Source organism: Nothobranchius furzeri, chromosome 5, assembly GCF_043380555.1.
Source record: "Nothobranchius furzeri strain GRZ-AD chromosome 5, NfurGRZ-RIMD1, whole genome shotgun sequence".
Lineage (NCBI taxonomy): Eukaryota > Metazoa > Chordata > Actinopteri > Cyprinodontiformes > Nothobranchiidae > Nothobranchius > Nothobranchius furzeri.
Window position 1 is genome coordinate 59147552 of NC_091745.1, and position 19642 is coordinate 59167193.

The window sequence follows — 19642 nt, forward strand, 5'->3', positions numbered from 1 at the left end:
GGAAGTAGTGTGATAGGTGTGTCAAAGGTCAGTGGGCAAACAGGAAGAAACCTGCTTCCTCTTAATGGATGACTTCCTGTGTGACTACAGCGCAAGCTCACCCAGGTGATGGATTAGTTAACTGATCTCTGATCAGTTTTACATGACAGAAGACCAATCTCACCTCAGCCAAAAGCCAGTCTTAAACCAGCACAATGCATGGACTGGTAGCTGCCGACCAGGATGCTGATGGTTTTGACACCTATGGACTTTAGAGTCCTGCTGTTTTAATTAACAGCAGCACCCCCTGCTGTGCGGGAGCTCATTGCAGGGACTATTTAAAAATGGTGGTTTCACCATCAAAAACTGGATGAACCTGATTAATGAAACAAGAAGTGAATTGTGTTCCAACACACTGACAGATGATAATGACTCAGTGACATCATGTTTTAACTGGAAATTAGTGGAGACACAGAAAGACAAACTGCATAAACACCCAACAGTTTCAGCTTTCTTCTGCGTGAGAACCTGACAGAGCAGGTACCTGAAGCATCCTGTCCACATCACCTCCGTAAAAAGCCATACTCGACTCCTAGATGTTTCTAAAACTACTACTTCTCCAAACCTCAGTCCACGCCTGTGTGCAGCAGCTGTTTCAGCACAAACAGCTGATTTCATCAGAGTTACTTCCTATTTCACACCCTAAAAACAGCCTGGAAACTCCTGAGGGCTGCAGCAGGCTTCCACCATATAGAGCAGGTCACTTTGGGTCAGACAAGATTATGTCCACACACACACACACGCACATACACACACACACACACACACACACACCTGAGAACAGAATATCCCAGGAACCTTCCTGGGGGATTAATACATTTTGTCTAAGTTTGAAATGTAACTGGTCCTTACACGGTTGCTGCTGAAACACCGCTACAGCAGCTCAAACATCTGGCTCCTGAGATCCTGTGCCGCTACCATTTTTAAAACCCTGGGTGTGACAGATCCTGGGTCAGCCAGGAACACAGCCTTGGTGATCACGCATGTTCAAACCAGGAAATGTCCAGGTCTCTTGAACAAAACAGACATTATTCATGATACCTGGATTCATGATGACTAACACACAAGAAAATTAGTTCATCTTTATAACCTTTAGTTTAACATAAAACTCCAATACCAGAACCCACAGGTTCTGATCCCCTTCATTCGGTCTGGGGGCATGGCCTTCCTACCAGCTGCCCTAAAACTGTCCCAGCTGTTTTCCTACAAGCTGTCCAAACAGCTGTCTGGTCAGAAACTTCACTTGAGAGTAAAAACGATGTTACAGATGAAGGAAACACATTTCACTTCCTGTTATGTGTGTGTTGAAGGGGGGAGGTGGAGGTGGTGGTGGTGGTGGTGGGGTGTTAAACGTTTCTAATTTTATCAAACCTAATCTAATATTTGTATGCGTCTCTTTCGGTCTGACGGGTCTCAGCAGGTCTGTTTGGGTTCCTGTCGATGATGATCTCTTCAGCTCGTCTGAGTTCTTCCGGAGCCCAAAGTGATCTGTTTGATGTGAGCCCACTTCCTGTTCAACTGCAGCTCGTCTATGACGTCAGATCAGACCGAACCTGTTGCAGATGCTTTCTTTTGTTCTATGAGTTGCTTCTGTCCAAAAGCAAGACAAACAGGTGTGAGGGGAAACCTAGCCAGAATAATCACACCTGAATCAGGTAATTCACCCTGAGCCCAGGCTCTGTTCCAGGCTTTATGATTCTGAGGTTCTGTTCACCTGTAAAACTGAAACTATGCTATGAAGGAAATAAGGACACAATAAAACTAAGAACTGACTATGAAGAGGCGACAGAGCTTTTTCGTCTCCAGCGAAACTTAGTTGTGGTGTCCCTCAAGGTTCAGTTTTGGGCCCGCTTTTGTTCTCACTGTATATGTGGCCCCTTGGCGCCATCTTTCATAAGCATGGCATCTCATACCACTTCTTTGCGGACGACGCGCAGATATATGTCCCACTACATTCTCGAAGGCCATTGTTTGATAAATTACTGAATTGTCTAAAAGATGTTAAAAAACTGGCTACAATTGAACCATCTCACTTTAAATGACAAAAAACTGAAATTGTCATTTTTGGGGACCCTGGCCTGTTGCACGGGGTAAACAGTGTTCTTGGCCCTTTAGAATCCTTTTGTGTGTCTCATGCAAGAAATCTGGGTTTTTTCATTGATGACCATTTTAAGCTTGATAAACAGATAAGTTCTGTGGTCCAGAGTGTGTTCTTTCATTTGAGTGTTCTTAGTAAAGTCAAACCCTATTTACCAATTAAAGACTTTGAAAAGGTTATACACTTGCTAATCATGTCGAGACTCGACTACTGCAACTCTCTATATCATGGACTGGAGCAGTCGTCAATTCACCACTTGCAGGTGGATCAGAATGCAGCAGCTCGCTTGCTGACAGGTAGGAGACGCAGGGATCCCATAACTCCGGTTTCAAAAGCTCTTCACTGGCTCCCAATCACTTACAGGATTCAATTTAAAATGCTACTGCTCTGTTTTAAGGCACTACACAATTTGGCCCCTCCTTATCTGTCGGAACTCTTAAACACTCATGTCCCCAAAAGAAACTTGCGATCATCCTCTCTACATCTTTTATCTGTTCCCCAGTCTAGCCTGAAGTCCAGAGGCGACAGAGCTTTTTCTGTGGCCGCTCCCAAGCTCTGGAACAGCCTTCCCCTACAGATTAGGTCTGCTAACAGCCTTTTAAGTCTCTTTTAAAAACCTACCTTTTTACCCTTGCTTTTAACTGATATTATTGTTAATTTATTTTACCTAGGGTCTACTGGATGTTTCTCAGTGTTTTATCATTTTATTTTTACTGCTTGTCTGTGTACAGCACTTTGTGCAATCTCTGATTGTTGGAAATGTGCTATAAAAAATAAAATTCACATTGACATTGACTTTTACAAGTCTGTGCACCAACCATAACATTATGACCATCCGACTAATCCTGACCACCAACAGGTGGTCGTTCCTTGAATGATTTTGGAAGCATCGTCCTACAGTTAGCATCATGTGTCTCTTGTGCTGTCTCCATGAGAACGGGATACAGTCAGATACAAAGTTCAAGTGGGTCCTACAGGTTTACTGACACTAGTTTCTACCAAATGGTGGGTAAACAAATAGGAGACAGAGGACTGGGAGGACTGGTCTTCTGCTGAGCTGAAAGCACAGCTGCATGCAGTTGATATAAATACCTTAGGTCTAAACTTAGATGGACCACAGAGGGTCAGGAGGACTAGGAGACGCAGGCTGCTCTCAAATTAACTCACAGCATGACTCAGCGTTTATCACGTGGACCACAACAACGAATAAACAGAGTCCAGATTCAGCTGCATGATTGAGCTGCTGCTGATAGTAAAGATTCCTCACAGGTTGCAGGTTACTAAATGTTAGCATGTTCTCCTCATGCATGTTTGGAGTTAGCATGTTCTCCTCATGCATGTGTGGAGTTACGGTGTTCTCCTCATGCATGTTTGGAGTTAGCATGTTCTCCTCATGCATGTGTGGAATTAGCACGTTCTCCTCATGCATGTGTGAAGTTAGCATGTTCTCCTCATGCATGTGTGAAGTTAGCATGTTCTCATCATGCATGTGTGAATTTAGCATGTTCACCACATGGTGTGGAGTTAGTGTGTTCTCCTCATGCATGTTTGGAGTTAGCATGTTCTCCTGATGCATTTGTGAAGTTAGCATGTTCTCCTCATGCATGTGTGGAGTTAGCGTGTTCTCCTCATGCATGTGTGGAGTTAGCGTGTTCTCCTCATGCATGTGTGGAATTAGCATGTTCTCATGCATGTATGTAGTTAGCATGTTCTCCACATGCATGTATGAAGTTAGCATGTTCTCCTCATGCATGTATGGAGTTAGCATGTTCTCCACATTATGTAGTTAGCATGTTCTCCTCATGCATGTATGGAGTTAGCATGTTCTCCACATTATGTAGTTAGCATGTTCTCCTCATGCACGTATGAAGTTAGCATGTTCTCCTCATGCATGTATGGACTTGGCATGTTCTCCCCGTGCATGTGTGGGTTTCCTCCCGTATTCGATAAACATATATCAGGTTAACTGAAGACTCTAAACTGTTCCCAGGTGTGAGTGCATTACTGGTTGTTTGTCTCCGTGTGTCCCTGTGATGGACTGGAGACCTGTCCAGGTTGTCCCCCCATGTCTCACCTGGCGACTGCTGGAGATAGGCCCCTGCTCTCAGAGACCCTAGTGAGGATGAAGTGGTGCAGGTAATGGATGGATGAGTCCAGGTGGCGCAGACTTGCAGCTCATCGCTTTATGTATCAGATAATGAGCTGAAAGGACATGAAACACATTGAGTATGAGTCACACACATGCGCGCGTGCACGCGCACACAAACACGTAGCGAATGCAGTGATGCAGGAACAATCAGCTGATTACACTTTGTGTTTCCTGTTACTTCTGCTTCAGTGCATGCTGGGAAAAGCTGCTCTACACACAGTCCAGAATGAGTGTTGAAGTGTCATATATGCTGAAAGATACTACCAAGATTTTTTAAATCCTTGGAACTGAAATCTAGTTGATTTAAAGGAGACATATTCTAGTTATAACAGCTATCTGGTCTCACATTAAACGATTTCAGCAGTTTAATCCTTGACAGTTTCAGTACTGTCCAGAAAGGGTCTTTTTGACTCACTCCCATCTGGCAGGAGGCTCTGATCTATTCAATCAATCAATCAATCAATCAATCAATCAATCAAAGCTTTATTTATAAAGCGCCTTCCACGACCCTGTCGGAAAGCCCAAGGCGCTGAACACGGTACATGAGAAATGTGAAACATGATGAATAAATCGAAAATAAAAGCAATTCAAATAGTGCAAAAAAAAAAGGTAAAACATTAAAGTAGAAGACAAATGGGTAAAACAAGGGATAAAGAGACCAATGAAAACAGGGAAATAAAATCAACATAAAAGAGGGCCAAATTCAAACACGTTCACGAAACGCCAAGCAGAGGAGGTGGGTTTTTAGGAGACTCGTAAAGACTGGCAGAGATGGGGACAGCCTAACTGAGGGTGGCAACTGGTTCCAGAGTGACGGTGCTAGGACTGAGAAAGCCCGGTCCCCACGGGTACGACATCTAGAACGAGGGACAGCGAGCAGGCCTTGGTCAGAGGAGCGCGTGATGGGAAATGTCTGTTCAGGAGTGTGGCTAGATGGGGGAGGGGGGGGGGGGTTGAAAACAAAGACGAGGAGTTTAAAGTGTGAACGATAACAGACCGGAAGCCAGTGCAGGGAGGCCAGAACTGGACTGATGTGGTCCCGTTTCCTGCTCCCAGTCAGGAACCTGGCAGCGCTGTTCTGCACAACCTGTAGGCGGCGCAGTGATGACTGACACAACCCTGCACATAGAGAGTTGCAGTAATCAAGTCTAGAAATTACAAAAGCATTGAGTACCCGCTCCAGGTGGGCTCTCGACAGCAAAGGCTTGATTTTTGCAAGGCGTCTCAGATGAAAGAAACTGGACCAGATCACAGAGTTGATGTGAGCATCAAATTTAAGTCCTGCATCAATTTTCACCCCCAGACTGGTGACAACTGGTTTTGAGTAGGGAGAAAGAGGGCCAAGATCAACATAACGACCCACATTCCTGCTGTTGGGGTGAAAAACAATGAGCTCTGTCTTTCCCTCATTCAGATGCAGATAGCTGGCCATTAGCCAAGACTTTACCTCTTTAAGACAGGACACAAAGGACTGGATAGAGAGACCTTTCTCCTGACACAATGGAGAGTATCTGGCAATCGTCAGCACAGAGATGGAACACTAGGCCATGTTTACGAAGGATTGACCCCCCAGCGGAGCCCCTTCCAAGAAGAAAAAACATCACCCAACACAGAATGTCCTGTTGTGGAGATACGATCTAAACCAGTCTACAGCAGACCCTTTGATCCCAACCCATCGTTCCAAGCGATCAAGTAGAATCGCGTGGTCAACTGTGTCAAAAGCTGCTGTCAGATCGAACAACAGAAGCACCACAGATGTACCCTGAACTAGTGATAGATATCATTTAAGACCCTCAGTAGAGCAGACTCTGTGCTATGGCCAGACTTGAACCCTGATTGGAAAACCTCAAATAGATCAGAGTCAGCTAAATGTGAGACCAGCTGCTGAAAAACGACTTTCTCAAGCAGTTTTGATGTAAAAGGCAGGGTAGAAATAAGCCTGTAATTTTCTATCACAGAGACATCAGCACCAGGTTTCTTCAGGGAAGAAAGAAGAAGAAAATATCATTTCTATAGCTCCTCTCAAGATAAAAATCACGAGGCGCTTAAAGAGTCGGCCGAACAACCGCTGCTTTCAAAGCAGCTGGGACCACACCTGTGCTGAGGCTCCCATTGATAATCTGACCAAGTGATGGGCCAAGACACGGAAAGGCAGCTTCCAGAGACGAGGCGGCAGAACCTCAAGTGGAGAGCCAGAAGGCTTCTGCCTTGCAACAAGCTTACTCAGCTCAGAATAAGAGACAGTATTGAGGGAGCTCAGGGTGGGTGGTGATCATAGACTGTAAATACTGGTGGTGATGGAGGAACTGGAACAGGGTCAATAGAGTTACTAGAGTTACCACAATAGCTGCTCTAATGCCTGATACTTTATGAACAAAGAACCTCTCACCACAAGAACAGGTTTTCCCCTCTGCAGTTGGACTCATGAATGACAATCCTAGTCTGCCCACTCCAGTCGCTTGGTTTCAATTTCATGACCCTGTGTTGTGTTTGTACCTGAACCATCGACATACATATATGGACAATGGGTTTCCATAGATATCAGCACCTACACTGTGTTGTATATAGTAGCTGTTTCTCTAACTATTGCCACTTTATATTATTTTATCATAATTATATTCTTACTTCCTATATTTGATTATCTCTTATTTTATCTTTCTTCTTTGCACCAAGTACTGCAGTAATTTCCTAATGTTGTGATTTCTTGCACAAAAGGCAATAAAACCCTTCTGATTCAGAATGAGGAGTTTCAGACTTGACATTATTTTGTTTAATAACAATAATTCTACTCAGATTTCACATAACTTATGTATTTCAAAACGTTTCCCCAAATCCAATGAAGGCAGAACCATGCTGCTCTTGTTCCACTCAGAAACATCACTTTTCCTTGTGGCATCTTTCATGCAGCCTTAGGCTTCCTCCTGGGTCCTTAAGTCAGCTTCCATACCAGTGTAGCAGGGGATAAAACGGAAGGTTTGCAGCTATTTCGATCATTAGAACTTGACCCAATGACACCCGGCGCATTTACGTACCCTGGTCTCAGCCCAGCCGACACCTGGACAGTTCAAAGGGAAGCTTATTTGGAACCAAAGTGGCCCTGCATGACATTTCCATTCTGCAGCGACAAACATGAGACGACACGTTCTACCATCACAGATCTGGTATCTGCTGCTCTCTGCCAACATAAACACACACCTGAGCTGAAAGCCACACCCAAGCAGGTCACATGACCTGCCCAGAGGCAGGTCGCACACACAGAAACCATACACGATGTGTTTCTTGTTTCTTTTAGTTCCGTTGAGTCACTGAATCAATTTGATTTAGTTTTTGTTTTCCCCTGAAATCAGATGCCAGAAATAAAACACCCTTTGTTGGATTGGTTCTGATTTGGGTTGGTTCTGTTTACATTTCAGGTACAGGTGAAAAAATCTGATGATTCTTCAATTACAAACAGAAAACCAGTAGGATTTTGCTCCATACTGGACCTACTGGGAGGATACTAGATCCCACTCGGCTTTTGTGAACGTCACAGACTCTGGATCAGATCTGGATCCAGCAGCAACAGGATTTCCCCACCGAACCCACTGGTCTCCACTCCACAGGTCCACTAACTGGATAAATGTTGGAAATCTAATAGAGACGAGCTGGACTAGTCTATAGGGAAAACATAGTCTGGCGGCAGTCCAAACTCCAAAGCCCTACACCAGAAGGGTCAAAGGTCAGCAGCTCCAGAGAATCTGAAACAAGTCTCTCATCTGGATCCCAAACATATGAAAATACATCAAATCACGTGTCGCGGTTTGGTTCCTCCCCAGATGCATTTAGACTGAACTCCATCAACACTGTTTCTTTGCAGTCTCACTGATCTGACATCAGCAGGCCTCGGCGGCTGCACAAAAAGAAAAAAAAAACTGCTTCCATTATCGGACAAGTGCAAATTCGTGACTCAGTTATACACAATCTAAACATTCAACGTTCCGACTCTCCGGTAACCTTAACGGTACCGGAGCTGCTGGGTCGATACCAGAGACCCTCTGACTGCGGCAGATTCCCGGCGACTGAGTGACGGTCGTAGCCGACGAACCGCGGATGATCCCCGGACTGTGATGGTTCCATTTACGGACAAGCATCCATCCTTCAGCCTTGTCCCTTAACCGGGTTTAAAGGGAGCTTAAACTCAACATGGGACCGGATTTCACCAGTTAAAATAAAGTATTTAAGAAACGACAGCAAACGGGAGTTCTTCCGTCTAAATGAGCACGGAATATTAAATCTTTTATTTTCCGACTGCGTCAAAGTCAGCAAGGAAATAACGCTGCACGCGGAGATATACGATTTTAACCGGGTGAAACCGAACGGACTCCGGTGCTTTTTTTAACCGCTGCGGTCAAAAGCAACGGAGGCGTGTCCGATAATGAGCGTACTGTGGTGTCCGTTAAACCCCCGTGCCTTTCACCGTGTACTAGCGGCACGGCTAGCCAGGGCTCTCTGCCAACTCCACCGGGTCCAGTGAGCGGACCGAAAGGCCATACCTGGTTGTCTGAGCTGGTTTGTCCCGATGGGGACTAGAAGTATCATGGTCCAGAGCAGTTTACTGATGGTCCGGTCGCCGCCGCGCGTTAATGTCCATGATAGCTGCTTGTTCGTAGGGGCGCAGCGCGCGAACAAGCTAGCCAGCGACAGTTTCTGGGTTGAACCTTCAAAATAAAAGTAGTCCAAGGCCTACAGCTCCTGATCCAGCCCTTGTATAGGTATCTAGCATCGACTAGACTGGATTTTCTTGGATTATAGAATATAAATCCAGTCCAGGAATTCCAGTCTCTTTATGTTTCCCAGATCTTCCAGTGATCATTTAAAGTGTGTTTGAGATTAGTGGACTCCAAAACTCGAAACTAGGGATGGACAATACATCGCCATCAATATCAGTATCGGCCGATGTTAGTAATTTTTTAACATATTGTATCGGTTCGATAAAATAAAACCGGGGCGATATTAACAACCAATATTTTTTCCATCTTGTCTCCATTTGTTTGCCTGTTTCAGAGGGTGAGGTGGGTGACATGTAATTGTTTAGTCATGTGAACAGCGAATGAAATCTTCTCAGAACCGTAAATATGTGTGGTGTGTACATAATAACATAAATTCATTCTATACAAAATCTGCTGATTTTATAAGCATTAATGTCAGTATATTGGTATCGGCAAATATCGGTTATCAGCCATAACAGTGATCTTAATATCGGATATTGGCATTGGCTCAAACATTTCATATCGGTGTATCTCTACTTGAAACATATCTTTTCTTTTCAGGCTGGCGTTTCTGTAAATTTAATGCTGGCGTTTCTGTAAACTGCTCCTTTGCATCTTTTTTGTATTTTTTGTTCTCCCTCAATGTTTTAACGGTACATGAAAATTTACTTTTCAACTTTAATTTCTTATTGCGCTTGTGATGCGCTTTGAATTTTTTTCATCTTGAAAGAGACTATACACAAAACTTTCCTATTTAACGTTCAATAGTCCTTTTTCAAAAATGTGTCTTTTATTTTGAAATCTTGCACCTTTGTTTCCGGTATTAATACAGCTAACTTGGTGTAACTGCAACTGTCAATAAGTACCAGAACCCTGAGGGCTGCTCTTCTTGATGATAAACAGAAACAAAAAGTTTAGAGTTTAAGGGATTAAAAAAATAAAATCAAAACAGCGATTTTATTGCTTCAAACTTAACTAAAATCATTTCAGAAAATAATCCAGTCACATTTTAATACAGCAGCTAAAATGTATTTAAGAGTAGAATATTAACATTATTGCCATCATCATCATGGATGTTATCACTGATTCGGCAGCTCTTCACGAGTTTACACCCTTTTTAAAATGTTCATGTTATGAAAAATACAAAATCATAACTTATTCTAAAACCAAATCTTCTGATTCTCAGATAGCAAAAAGCTAATTAACTTACAAACGAATCAGTTCCTTTAAATAAATTACTCAATTTAACGTAAAAGCTGGAAACATTTCAGCCGACGGCCTGTCCAGGGTTTGTGTTATTCTGCTGCCACCTGGTGGTGAATGCAAATCCTACAGGACCAGGATCATCCAGGCCCTCTGGTCTGAAGAACGATTTTGCAGCTTTGGAGTTAGTTTTCAGGGGCACCTCCAGAAAATTTTGATAGGGGTGGCCAGATGTGGCAAAGAAATATTTGGAGTGGCACACCAAACTAGTCCATGTGTTAATGTTGGGAGAGTTTAGCCTGTGGCGATATATTGCATTGATCCTTTATTAGTTTTTATTTAAGAAATAGCATGTATCCAAAACATTTAACTTACATTTTACAAACATTTCAGAAAAATACACTTCAGTTATTTAAAATGTTATTTCAAACTATTTAAAAATGTATTTTTTTTAGTTCAATTAATCTGTTGCTGTGTTTACAAAAACATGGAGATAAAACATTTTTTAAAGAGGTGATTAGCAGAAACATTTATTTTGCATTCTGGTTATTTCTTTACTCATTTAGTGTATTATTTTTATTTTTACAAATATGTCTTGGTTAAACAAGATCAAGCTATGGTTTGAGTGAACATTGCTATGATTTATTAACACTGGCTTTTTTTGGGGGGGGGGGGGGATTTCCTAGGGATGGCCATTAGAAGTTTGACAAGCTTCAGTCGACTGATTTGTCTCAATGTTTCTGAACCAAAGGTCCATTTAATTCATGAGTCAACGATTATCCAGAACCTGGTGGGAGTGGACTCAGAGAAGTCCCAAAACCAGAGTCAAGAGTCCTAGCTGGGACATGTCTGAAATCACTCATGTGGAAGGGGAGACCTCTTCAGAAAGCCTGAACCTCATCAACAAGCTCCTTCTGATGAGGAGGAACAGCTGTCACCCCCTAACCTGGCTCTAGGTAAATGATGGATGAATAAGTAAGTTTTTAGCTGAACCATTAAAAACAAATAGATCAACGGCAACATTTTGTTTATTTTCTGTAAAATAAAGTCATGTTACAGTTTATTATAAAATCTCTCCTGTTAGCTTCAGGAGCATCTCTTGTTTAAAAACAAACTCATTTTTACAACAGGTGACATTCCCTGGTTGTCACACAGCTCCAATAAAAATCTGAATAAAAACGGAATCCACCTTTTCAAATATGTTCATGTATTTCTCTGGAAACAAAACAAAAAAACAATATGAACAAGACAAATTAATGTACAAAATATTAACAAAAATATGAAATATGGCCTTTAATTGATCCCTAGTCAGTGCACACGCACACACACCTGAGACAGTTGCATTATGGGATTTATTTTTGTTTGACCTGATGGACAGCCAATCATTGGAAAAGCCTAAAAATAAAAAGACTTTGTTCCATCAGACTGATTCTAAACTTCAGGCTGATTTGATCAATAAAACTAAATAATAATCTAACATGACTTCCTGTTACAGGTTTGCTTACGCAAATACACAAAGAAACAGAAACTAAATGTTTGGAGTATTTGTATGTTCTTAGAAACACAACGTGAGCGACGAAGAAAACCTGAAGCAGAGATGTTTTCATCCTGTCTGGATCCTGATTGGTTCGTCCAGTTCGAAGCAAATTAGTGACAATTTAAAGTAACCCTGACCTGCAGGGGGCGACTCTGAACATCACCTTCCTCTCTACACAAGCACCCAGCTCCAGCCAGACAGATGGATGTTGACACACCTCGTGGATTGCCGCTGCCTACTGGAGCAACCTTAGTAGCAGGCCGCCATCTTGGATGGGTCTCCATTCACCCCTGTGCATTTATTTCTACTGACGAATGCATTTCCGCAACTAAAAAAACACTATTATGCTTTTTAATTAAAAACATTAAATCCCATCAGGTAAGCCAGAAAAGCCAATAGTAATCCTGTTTTCAATAGCATGCTGGTTGTTGCAACTGTAGGTCACACTGTGTTGACTTCAGTTAGGTTTGGAGGAACCCATCCAATATGGCGGTGACGCTGTAACGCTCCAGCACGGTACTCAGTCCTGGTCCTGGAGAGCCGGTATTCAGCAGGTTTTAGTTTTAACTTTGCTTCAACACACCTGATGTCAATCAGCAGGTGATTAACAAGCTTCTGAAGAGCCATACGAGTTGCTGCACAGGTGAGTCAACCACTAAATTAGGTGTGTTGGAGCAGATAAATGAAAACATGCTGGCTCTCCAGGACCAGCGGCGAGTACCACAGCAATGGGGCATCTATGTTTTCATGTCTAAGGCTTCAGCCACCTCTTGAGGCCTCCCCCCTGTGGTTCATTGATGAGCAGAAGTTTTACTCAGAGACGTTACCATCAGTGGAAAACACCCATCACATGATAAATGTTTAAATATAATAATTTTATATCAAAGTGAAGAAGTGAGAATTCAGTAAGCAGTGACTGGCTTTTGCTCTTTGGCTTCTGCTGGATAACTGTCGCCCTCTTGTGGCCATTTAAAAACAGTTCTATAAAGGTAGTAAAGGGCTGTCTAGTGAGGGAAAACACTAGGAAATAAATGGTTTGAGAAGATTCCGTGATAGAATCACAGATAAACAATAAAATCTATTTAGGAAATAGCTGTTTGTCTCCATCTTATGGCCATTCAGTGAAAATACAACTGTGGGGATGGGAATCAATGAACTTATTTACAGAATCAATGTTTGTTGTAAAGCCACACTCTAGCATGTGTACTTGTTAGAACACATGTAAATTCCGACACGGAGCAGCAAACAATTTGTTTTGTTAGACTCTTGTATCAAAAACTATTTACAGGTTTAAAATCTCTTGTTAGAAATAAAAACTATTTTATCATCAGAATATTGAGTCCTACACAAAAATATGGCAGGAAGGGCAGCGAGCGGTTAATCACAGTGGGTGGGCGGAGCTAAAGGGCAAGGTTTCATGACTCAGCGCCTCCGTCTGAACAATTCTCTGATTCAAATCTTAAAAGTGCCAAAATATTTCCTCTGACCCGTTCATAAAAATAAACAGACGAGGTCTGAGTCTGGTCAGGAAAAATCTGAACATCGAAACTGATCACAACAGAACTTAAAAGTCCAACAATGGCTGGGTGTAGTACCACACGGATTTGTCCAGAACTCCCAATCTGGGCCAGAAGCTCTGATCCGACCCGGAGCGTCATTCTGACTTTGGCTGAGTTTTCTCTGCAGCTCTGTTCTGTTCTGGACCCAGAACCTGTGGTTCTGTTCCTGTAAATGAGAAACTTTGCGATGCGTTTAATGAACCACGTGTTGATCTGTAAACTCCACAACTCTCTAAGCTTACAGCATTGGTGCATTCAGGAACACCTCATAAACATCAGTAAAATTCAGATCTAGGTTGAAACCCTGATGGCCAGATCAGTTCCAATCTTATATCTGGTTCTGGTTCTGCTGGACCAGTTTGGAGTGAACCTGGATTAGGGGAGCCTTTAGAAGCTGAATTCCAGCTCCACATGGAAATGCTGCAGGACTGGTTTCTCGATCTGGACTGATCTTGGATCTGTTCTGACATCAGGTACAGAACCATTCTAGTTTCTGAACCGAGTTGACCTCTCTCTGGATCAGAACCAAACAAGTTAACATGCAGAACATTTACAGACCCAAATCAGGCTAGAAAGGCTTGCCGCTTACATGCCCAGAGATCACTTGACCATTCATACCTGAACAGAACCGCCAGGTCCAAACAGAACCGTGGCAAAACTTCTCTTAAATAATGGCTGAGTTCCTGTAAGTTGGCTGATGCAGCAGAGCGACCTTTGAACTTAGGACACACTCCGTGCACATCAACATGCATAATGCTGCTCAAGCGCTGCTGGTTTTTACATAAGCCCACATGACCTTTGACCGGCACTCCTGCATGTTGGTCAGCATGCAGATAAGACACAAACAAGCTAATGCCAAGAAACAAGCGCTAGCAGAGCCTCTGATAGGCCCCGCCCCCATCCCCATCCCCTCCTGTCAGAGATTTCTTCATCCTCATCATCATCACTGACGAAGAGCTGCTCACACACCCCACTCTGCACATTGGCTGGTTGGGGTGGGGTTTGGGGGCCGATGACCTTTCCACCTCCACACGAGGTCACGATTTGTTCACCAGGGTCACTTGAGCCGGTCGGACCGGAACGAGTCCTCCACAGCTGGGTCAGCCAGCATAAGGTCGCCCTCCAACATGTCTAGGGACAGCGGGTCCATCCTGAGCTGCTCATCCAGAGAGAAAGGGTCCATCTCAAAGCCAGGGACGTGGGACAGAGCGCTGGCAATCTCTTTGGACAGACCTGTGGGAGAGTCACCTGAAGGGACAGGACAGGGACATGTTAGAACCACAGCAGAACTAGTCCTGGTTATAATACACGCCTCCGGTTAGATCCTCCAGAGGGGAGGGTTCGGTCACTGGCCAGAACTGAAGATCTAGTCCACATTAAGGGACACTTTGGACTTGTTGGCTGGACTTCTTCTCCACACCTGCTGGGATGGGAGATCAGCTGGATCCTCCAATTTATTTGTCTAAAATGTAAATATTCCTCCTAAAGATATTCAGAGGAACCTCAGAGAGCCAAAAGCAGCTGACCTTTGATCTCTGAGGGTTAGATTCCATGTGTCTGGATTATTTTCGTGACTTGGTACTGGTGAAGATTAAAACAGCTGTTTTAGTCGTAGTGGTGTTTGTTCTGTTAGCGGTTCTGAACACGTCCTGTTAAGAAAACATTAACTGGGCTGAAGGTTTTTCAGCTGAAATGAACATGTTTCTGGTCCAAATCACCAGAACCTTTCTTTATTTTTAAAGGTGTATTATGTAGAAATTAAGTAAAAATGACAGCCTGTGGTAAAATTTGGTAACTGCAAACACTTAAAACAACTCAAGCTTTTTGCGGGTCGTCTTCAAATTACAATTGTTGGCGCTGCAGTATTAGCTCGCAGGAGACACGGCAACCCCTCACTCACTGATGGTAAACAGTCCCTCCTTTGTTTTGAAAGAAGGAAACCTGATAATCCCCGCGGCCAGCTGGATATGAAATATGTTTCAGTAAAACCTTCCTTCCACAATGACTGAAACATTCTTTTGGGATTTTCTCACTCTTACATACTACACCTTTAATTCAATAAATAAACTAATAGCAGCCATCAGAAGGAGAGCTCAGATGGATGCAAAGTGGTTCTGGTCCTAGGTGGTACCTGTCAGGATGATATTGGGTACGTTGTGTCGGCCATCTTCGGAGCAGTAGTTCTGACTGTTGAGCAGATGCGGGTTCCCGGGCCCTTGCAGATCCAGCATCCCATGGTTGTTCGAAGGGAACTGGTTCTTGTCAGTGGTGCTGCTGCTCAGGTCGACGTGGTTCAGAGACAGAACATCAGCCTGGTTATCAGCTAAGAACTGCAACAGAAGGGAGATCCATAAAAAATACAACCGGACAGTATTTAGATTTCTGCCCAAAAAGCTGATTTTAAAATAAAGTTCAGGTTTTTGTTGGTCTCATCTATAAACAGCCTGCTGCTGCAGTAACAGAACATCTCACAACATGATTTAGACCTGGTACAGCCCAATTACACACCCAGGTGAGGGTTCAGGTGTGTGGGTCACACCTCGCATTTACCTGCTGGTTGGATTTCTCTGACAGCTGCAGACTGAGATATGAGTCGTCCAGCAGTGAGCTGAGCAGCGCATCCTGCAACCAAACAGAACATTTAATAATTTAGCTGCCTTAGGTCTGGAAATCTCACACCAGCACAGAATGAATGTGTTTAAATTGATGTGTTGGGGTTAACGAGTTCGAGTCGACGCATCTTAGAATTAACATGTTTAAAGTATACACAATAAAAGGTTGGTTGGATGCAGGTCGGTTGGATGTTTTGGTCGGATTTATTTTTATTTATTTATTCTTTATTTACCTAGGAAGGTCCCCTTGAGATGTAAAACCTCATAGGGAGTCCTGGCCGGTTGGATGCATGCATTTAGGTTGAGGGTATTGGTTGTAGGGGTGTAGCGTTTCACGAGGGAGTGTTGAACTGTTTCAGTTCGGTTCACTTGTGTACCAATTCGGTTTATTTTCTCCGTTAAATTATGAATTTTTGTTGGCAGGATTTAAATGCAGCAGATAAAAGTTCCTAGGCGAGTTTCCGTGTGTGACGCATGATGGCTGCAAGCGCCCAATCTCTGTTTAAAAAATGTGATCTGTAAATTCTGACCAACGCATTTCAGGGCGGATAAAACCAGCTGGCTGTCGCTGCTACCGGAGCCTGTAGAGAAGCTGAACAGAGTGTTGCTTCACCCCTCCCTCCCTTCTCTCACACTGCAGGCACACAGCAGCAAAAATGTAAACACACACGTCTGCTGAACTTTCCCCCTGGAACAACTGATCTTTCCCCCTGGAACAACTGATGTAAAGTTTTCATCCTACAAAGAAAAATACGGCGCGGAGGAAGCTCGTTATTTCTTACGAGTTTTAAAGAAGAACTAATAGCTGCGCAAATAACCTGTGAAATAATTAAAAACATTGTGCTAGATCAGCAGCCTGTGATGGCACCTGGTTCTGCTCACTATAGGAGCCGCTTCAGATATTAAATAAATAAATAAAATAAAAATATACCAAAAATTTAATGAACCGAGCTCTTCAAAACACGGAACCAAACCGAAAACGATTTTTGCGTACAGTTACACCCCTAATTGGTTGGATGCATGCTGGTTACAGGTACAGGATAGATGTAAGTTGGTTGGGTTAACTCACATTGTAAAAGTCGGAGGTCAGGTTGATGTGCTGCTGCTGGTGGAGGCTGCCAGCCTGTTGCTGCTGCTCCACTTCCTGTTTGACGTGACACAGAGAGGACGTCTGGACACATGGTTCAAACCTGGTCTCAGCCTTCACAGGAGAGTTCACCTGTGGTACCATGGACCTCTGTGACTGCAAAGAACAGCGTGATCAAAACAGAAATCATGCTTGTTACATGTGAATCCAACCACAACATACTGTTCCAAAGTGCTGCTGCAGGTTCTGGTTCCGCAGGTTCTGCAGGTGAAGCTGCTGCTGTTGGGTGGTGGATCGAGGCTGCTGCAGGTGGAGCGGCTGTTGCTGGTGATGATGGTGGTGCTGCTGACCCAGAGGAGACAGCTGCTGACCAGGCTGAGAACCAGCGAGGCTGGGGAGTGGCTGGTGCTGGTGGGACTGGCTAAGTGGGTAAGGGGGGAGACGCTGGTCCAGAGGCAGCTTACTGGTGTCCAGCGGGATGCCCTGTAGGGTGGGGTACAGATAGAATGAAAAACAAAGGTTCAGATTACACTCGGTCAAATTCTTTACCCATTAAATCCTTAAAGTTAAAGGGTAAAGTGAAAAGGCAAATGGCATGTCGTTTTCATGGCTGAATTTTTAAGCAAATCCAGTGTTTTTAAATAGCGCTCTCAAAACAGAAGATGGCTTCCGATCCGAGACCAAACCAGCTGATGGCGTCTAGCCGAGAACGCTCCACAACAGCAAAACACAAGAGCTTTCATTCACTCATTTCTTTAAAAATCCACTTTGGTCTCCAGTTTCTAAATAAATGCCTTGTGAGTCGTTTTCTGTGGAAAACAAAGCTCTGGTGCTCCCATTTCTGGAATTAGAAGTTAGTCAGAAGAATGGAGGGTGGTAGGAAAATGACAGGACACTTACGCATTAATATTTGTGATGTGCATATATTTATATACGGCCTCTGATTGGCTAACAGCAATGCAACTCTTCCACTGCCTTTGTAAACAAAACTCAGAATACTGTAATCTTCAGTGTTGGGAGTAATGCGGTATAAAAGTAATTAATTACCATAATGCATTGCTTTTTGCTGTAATGGAGTAATGTAAGGCATTACAGGGAAAGAAAATGGTAATATTTACTCGGTACAATTGTCAGTAACGCAGTAATTACAATGCATTTTAAAACCCAGAATCAAGATGTGGGTTTCCTAAAAATTCAATTTGCAGGAAGCCTGAAAAAAGATCCTGTATCCACATATATGACATCATTTATGGACTCAGCTTTGTGGGCATTCTATGAGCAGAGAGGATGCAGCGGTAATGGCTCAAATACTCCAGCTTCGTCCTGTGCGCGGCCGCTGTTATATTCACAAAATCGCTCCACCACAACAAAGTAATTCGTTTGCGATCGTTTATATCAGCCCATATTCTCTGGTACTTCATGTACTTTTCAGCTGAGTTCATAATCTGTGCCCCGGTGATTTCAACTCATTGCTGCTGGAGCGCAGCGCATATTGAGCTTTTTTTTTTTTTTTAGTTTGGTAGATCCCTTTGGCTGATCAGGTAGAAAGTAGGAAATCTAAGAAACAGTTTTTCTGGAAGACGGTGAAAACATGCAGCATGCAGGAAGGTTAGAGAGAAAGGGCCGGAAATTATTCAAATGAAATAAAGAAAACAAAACAAAGTGCTTGAAAAGAAAAAAGTAGGCAGATTTATCCCCAATACACATTTTTACCAGTGAAAAGCAATAATACACATAAGCATTTAATATTTATACATGTGATAGAATCAGATCACCCCAGAAGTCAGTCCCACATCCAGGGCCGTATCAAGGCATTTGGGGACCAAGGTAAATATAGGCTTGGAGCCCCCACCACCTCACTCCCTGCTCAGATAACATAAGATGGCAGCGTGCTGAGAGTACAGATTGTTGTTGCTTTTATTTAATAAACAATCATTTTAAAGCACTGTTATTATATCTGACAGTTTTTAACAGCAATCCTAGCTCAGACACCACATCACTTTCCACATGTATGTCATGATGAGCTCACTGAGCGTCAGATTACCAGATTCATATTGAAGCTGTTTTGGTGAAAGTAACTTAAAGTAATGCAAAAGTAGTGTAATGCCGTACATTTTAAAATCAGTAATACTGTAATGTAATGAATTACTTTAAAATGAGGGTAACAAGTAATAAATAATGCATTACAGTTTAGAAGTAACTTGCCCATCACTGGTAATCCGACGCTAATGTCTTTACTGATAAGCTCATTTATGTGATCCTGACTCAGAGAACGAAGAGGAAATAGAACAACTACTGCTTCCTGATCGTTGGCAACATCTGAATGTAAACTTTCACTTTCTCCTAAAATAGCAAAACATTCATGGTGATGAACATAATGCTTGAAGTTGCAATAAACAGTTAGAAATTAATCTGCTGTCCTGTAGTGCCTCCTGTACCAGGTAGAAGCCCAGGTGGGCGGGGCCATGGAAGCTAATAGTCCATGTGACGTAGAAGAGACGGGCTTTTTCTGACCCCATTCTTTTCCCGTCTTTTTCCTTCCTGTGGCTAAAGCAGGTGATAGGGTTGAAGAAAATACACGTGCAACTCAAAGTGACCGGTGGCATTACA

At 43.1% G+C, this 19642-nt stretch overlaps 2 protein-coding genes across 4 annotated transcripts in view; both read right to left on the reverse strand.

Annotated features, from left to right (window-relative positions):
• dennd4b (DENN/MADD domain containing 4B) overlaps positions 1–8963 on the reverse strand; it is a 30300-nt gene extending 21337 nt beyond the window's left edge. For both annotated transcript variants that reach the window (XM_015949578.3, XM_015949576.3), the window contains exons 1-2: positions 8819–8963; positions 4212–4339 (exon numbers count right to left, since the gene is read on the reverse strand). The gene's annotated coding sequence lies outside the window, so the exon portion shown is untranslated. The remainder of the gene's footprint in view (positions 1–4211; positions 4340–8818) is intronic.
• Positions 8964–11247: 2284 nt separating this feature from the next.
• The window catches only part of LOC107378893 (CREB-regulated transcription coactivator 2), a 37955-nt gene continuing 29560 nt past the window's right edge, over positions 11248–19642 (reverse strand). For both annotated transcript variants that reach the window (XM_054740699.2, XM_054740698.2), the window contains 5 exons: positions 17255–17515; positions 17015–17188; positions 15884–15955; positions 15465–15663; positions 11248–14581 (listed from right to left, as the gene is read on the reverse strand). In XM_054740699.2, the coding sequence (XP_054596674.2) occupies positions 14391–14581; positions 15465–15663; positions 15884–15955; positions 17015–17188; positions 17255–17515 (897 nt within the window). In that variant the 3' untranslated portion in view covers positions 11248–14390. The remainder of the gene's footprint in view (positions 14582–15464; positions 15664–15883; positions 15956–17014; positions 17189–17254; positions 17516–19642) is intronic.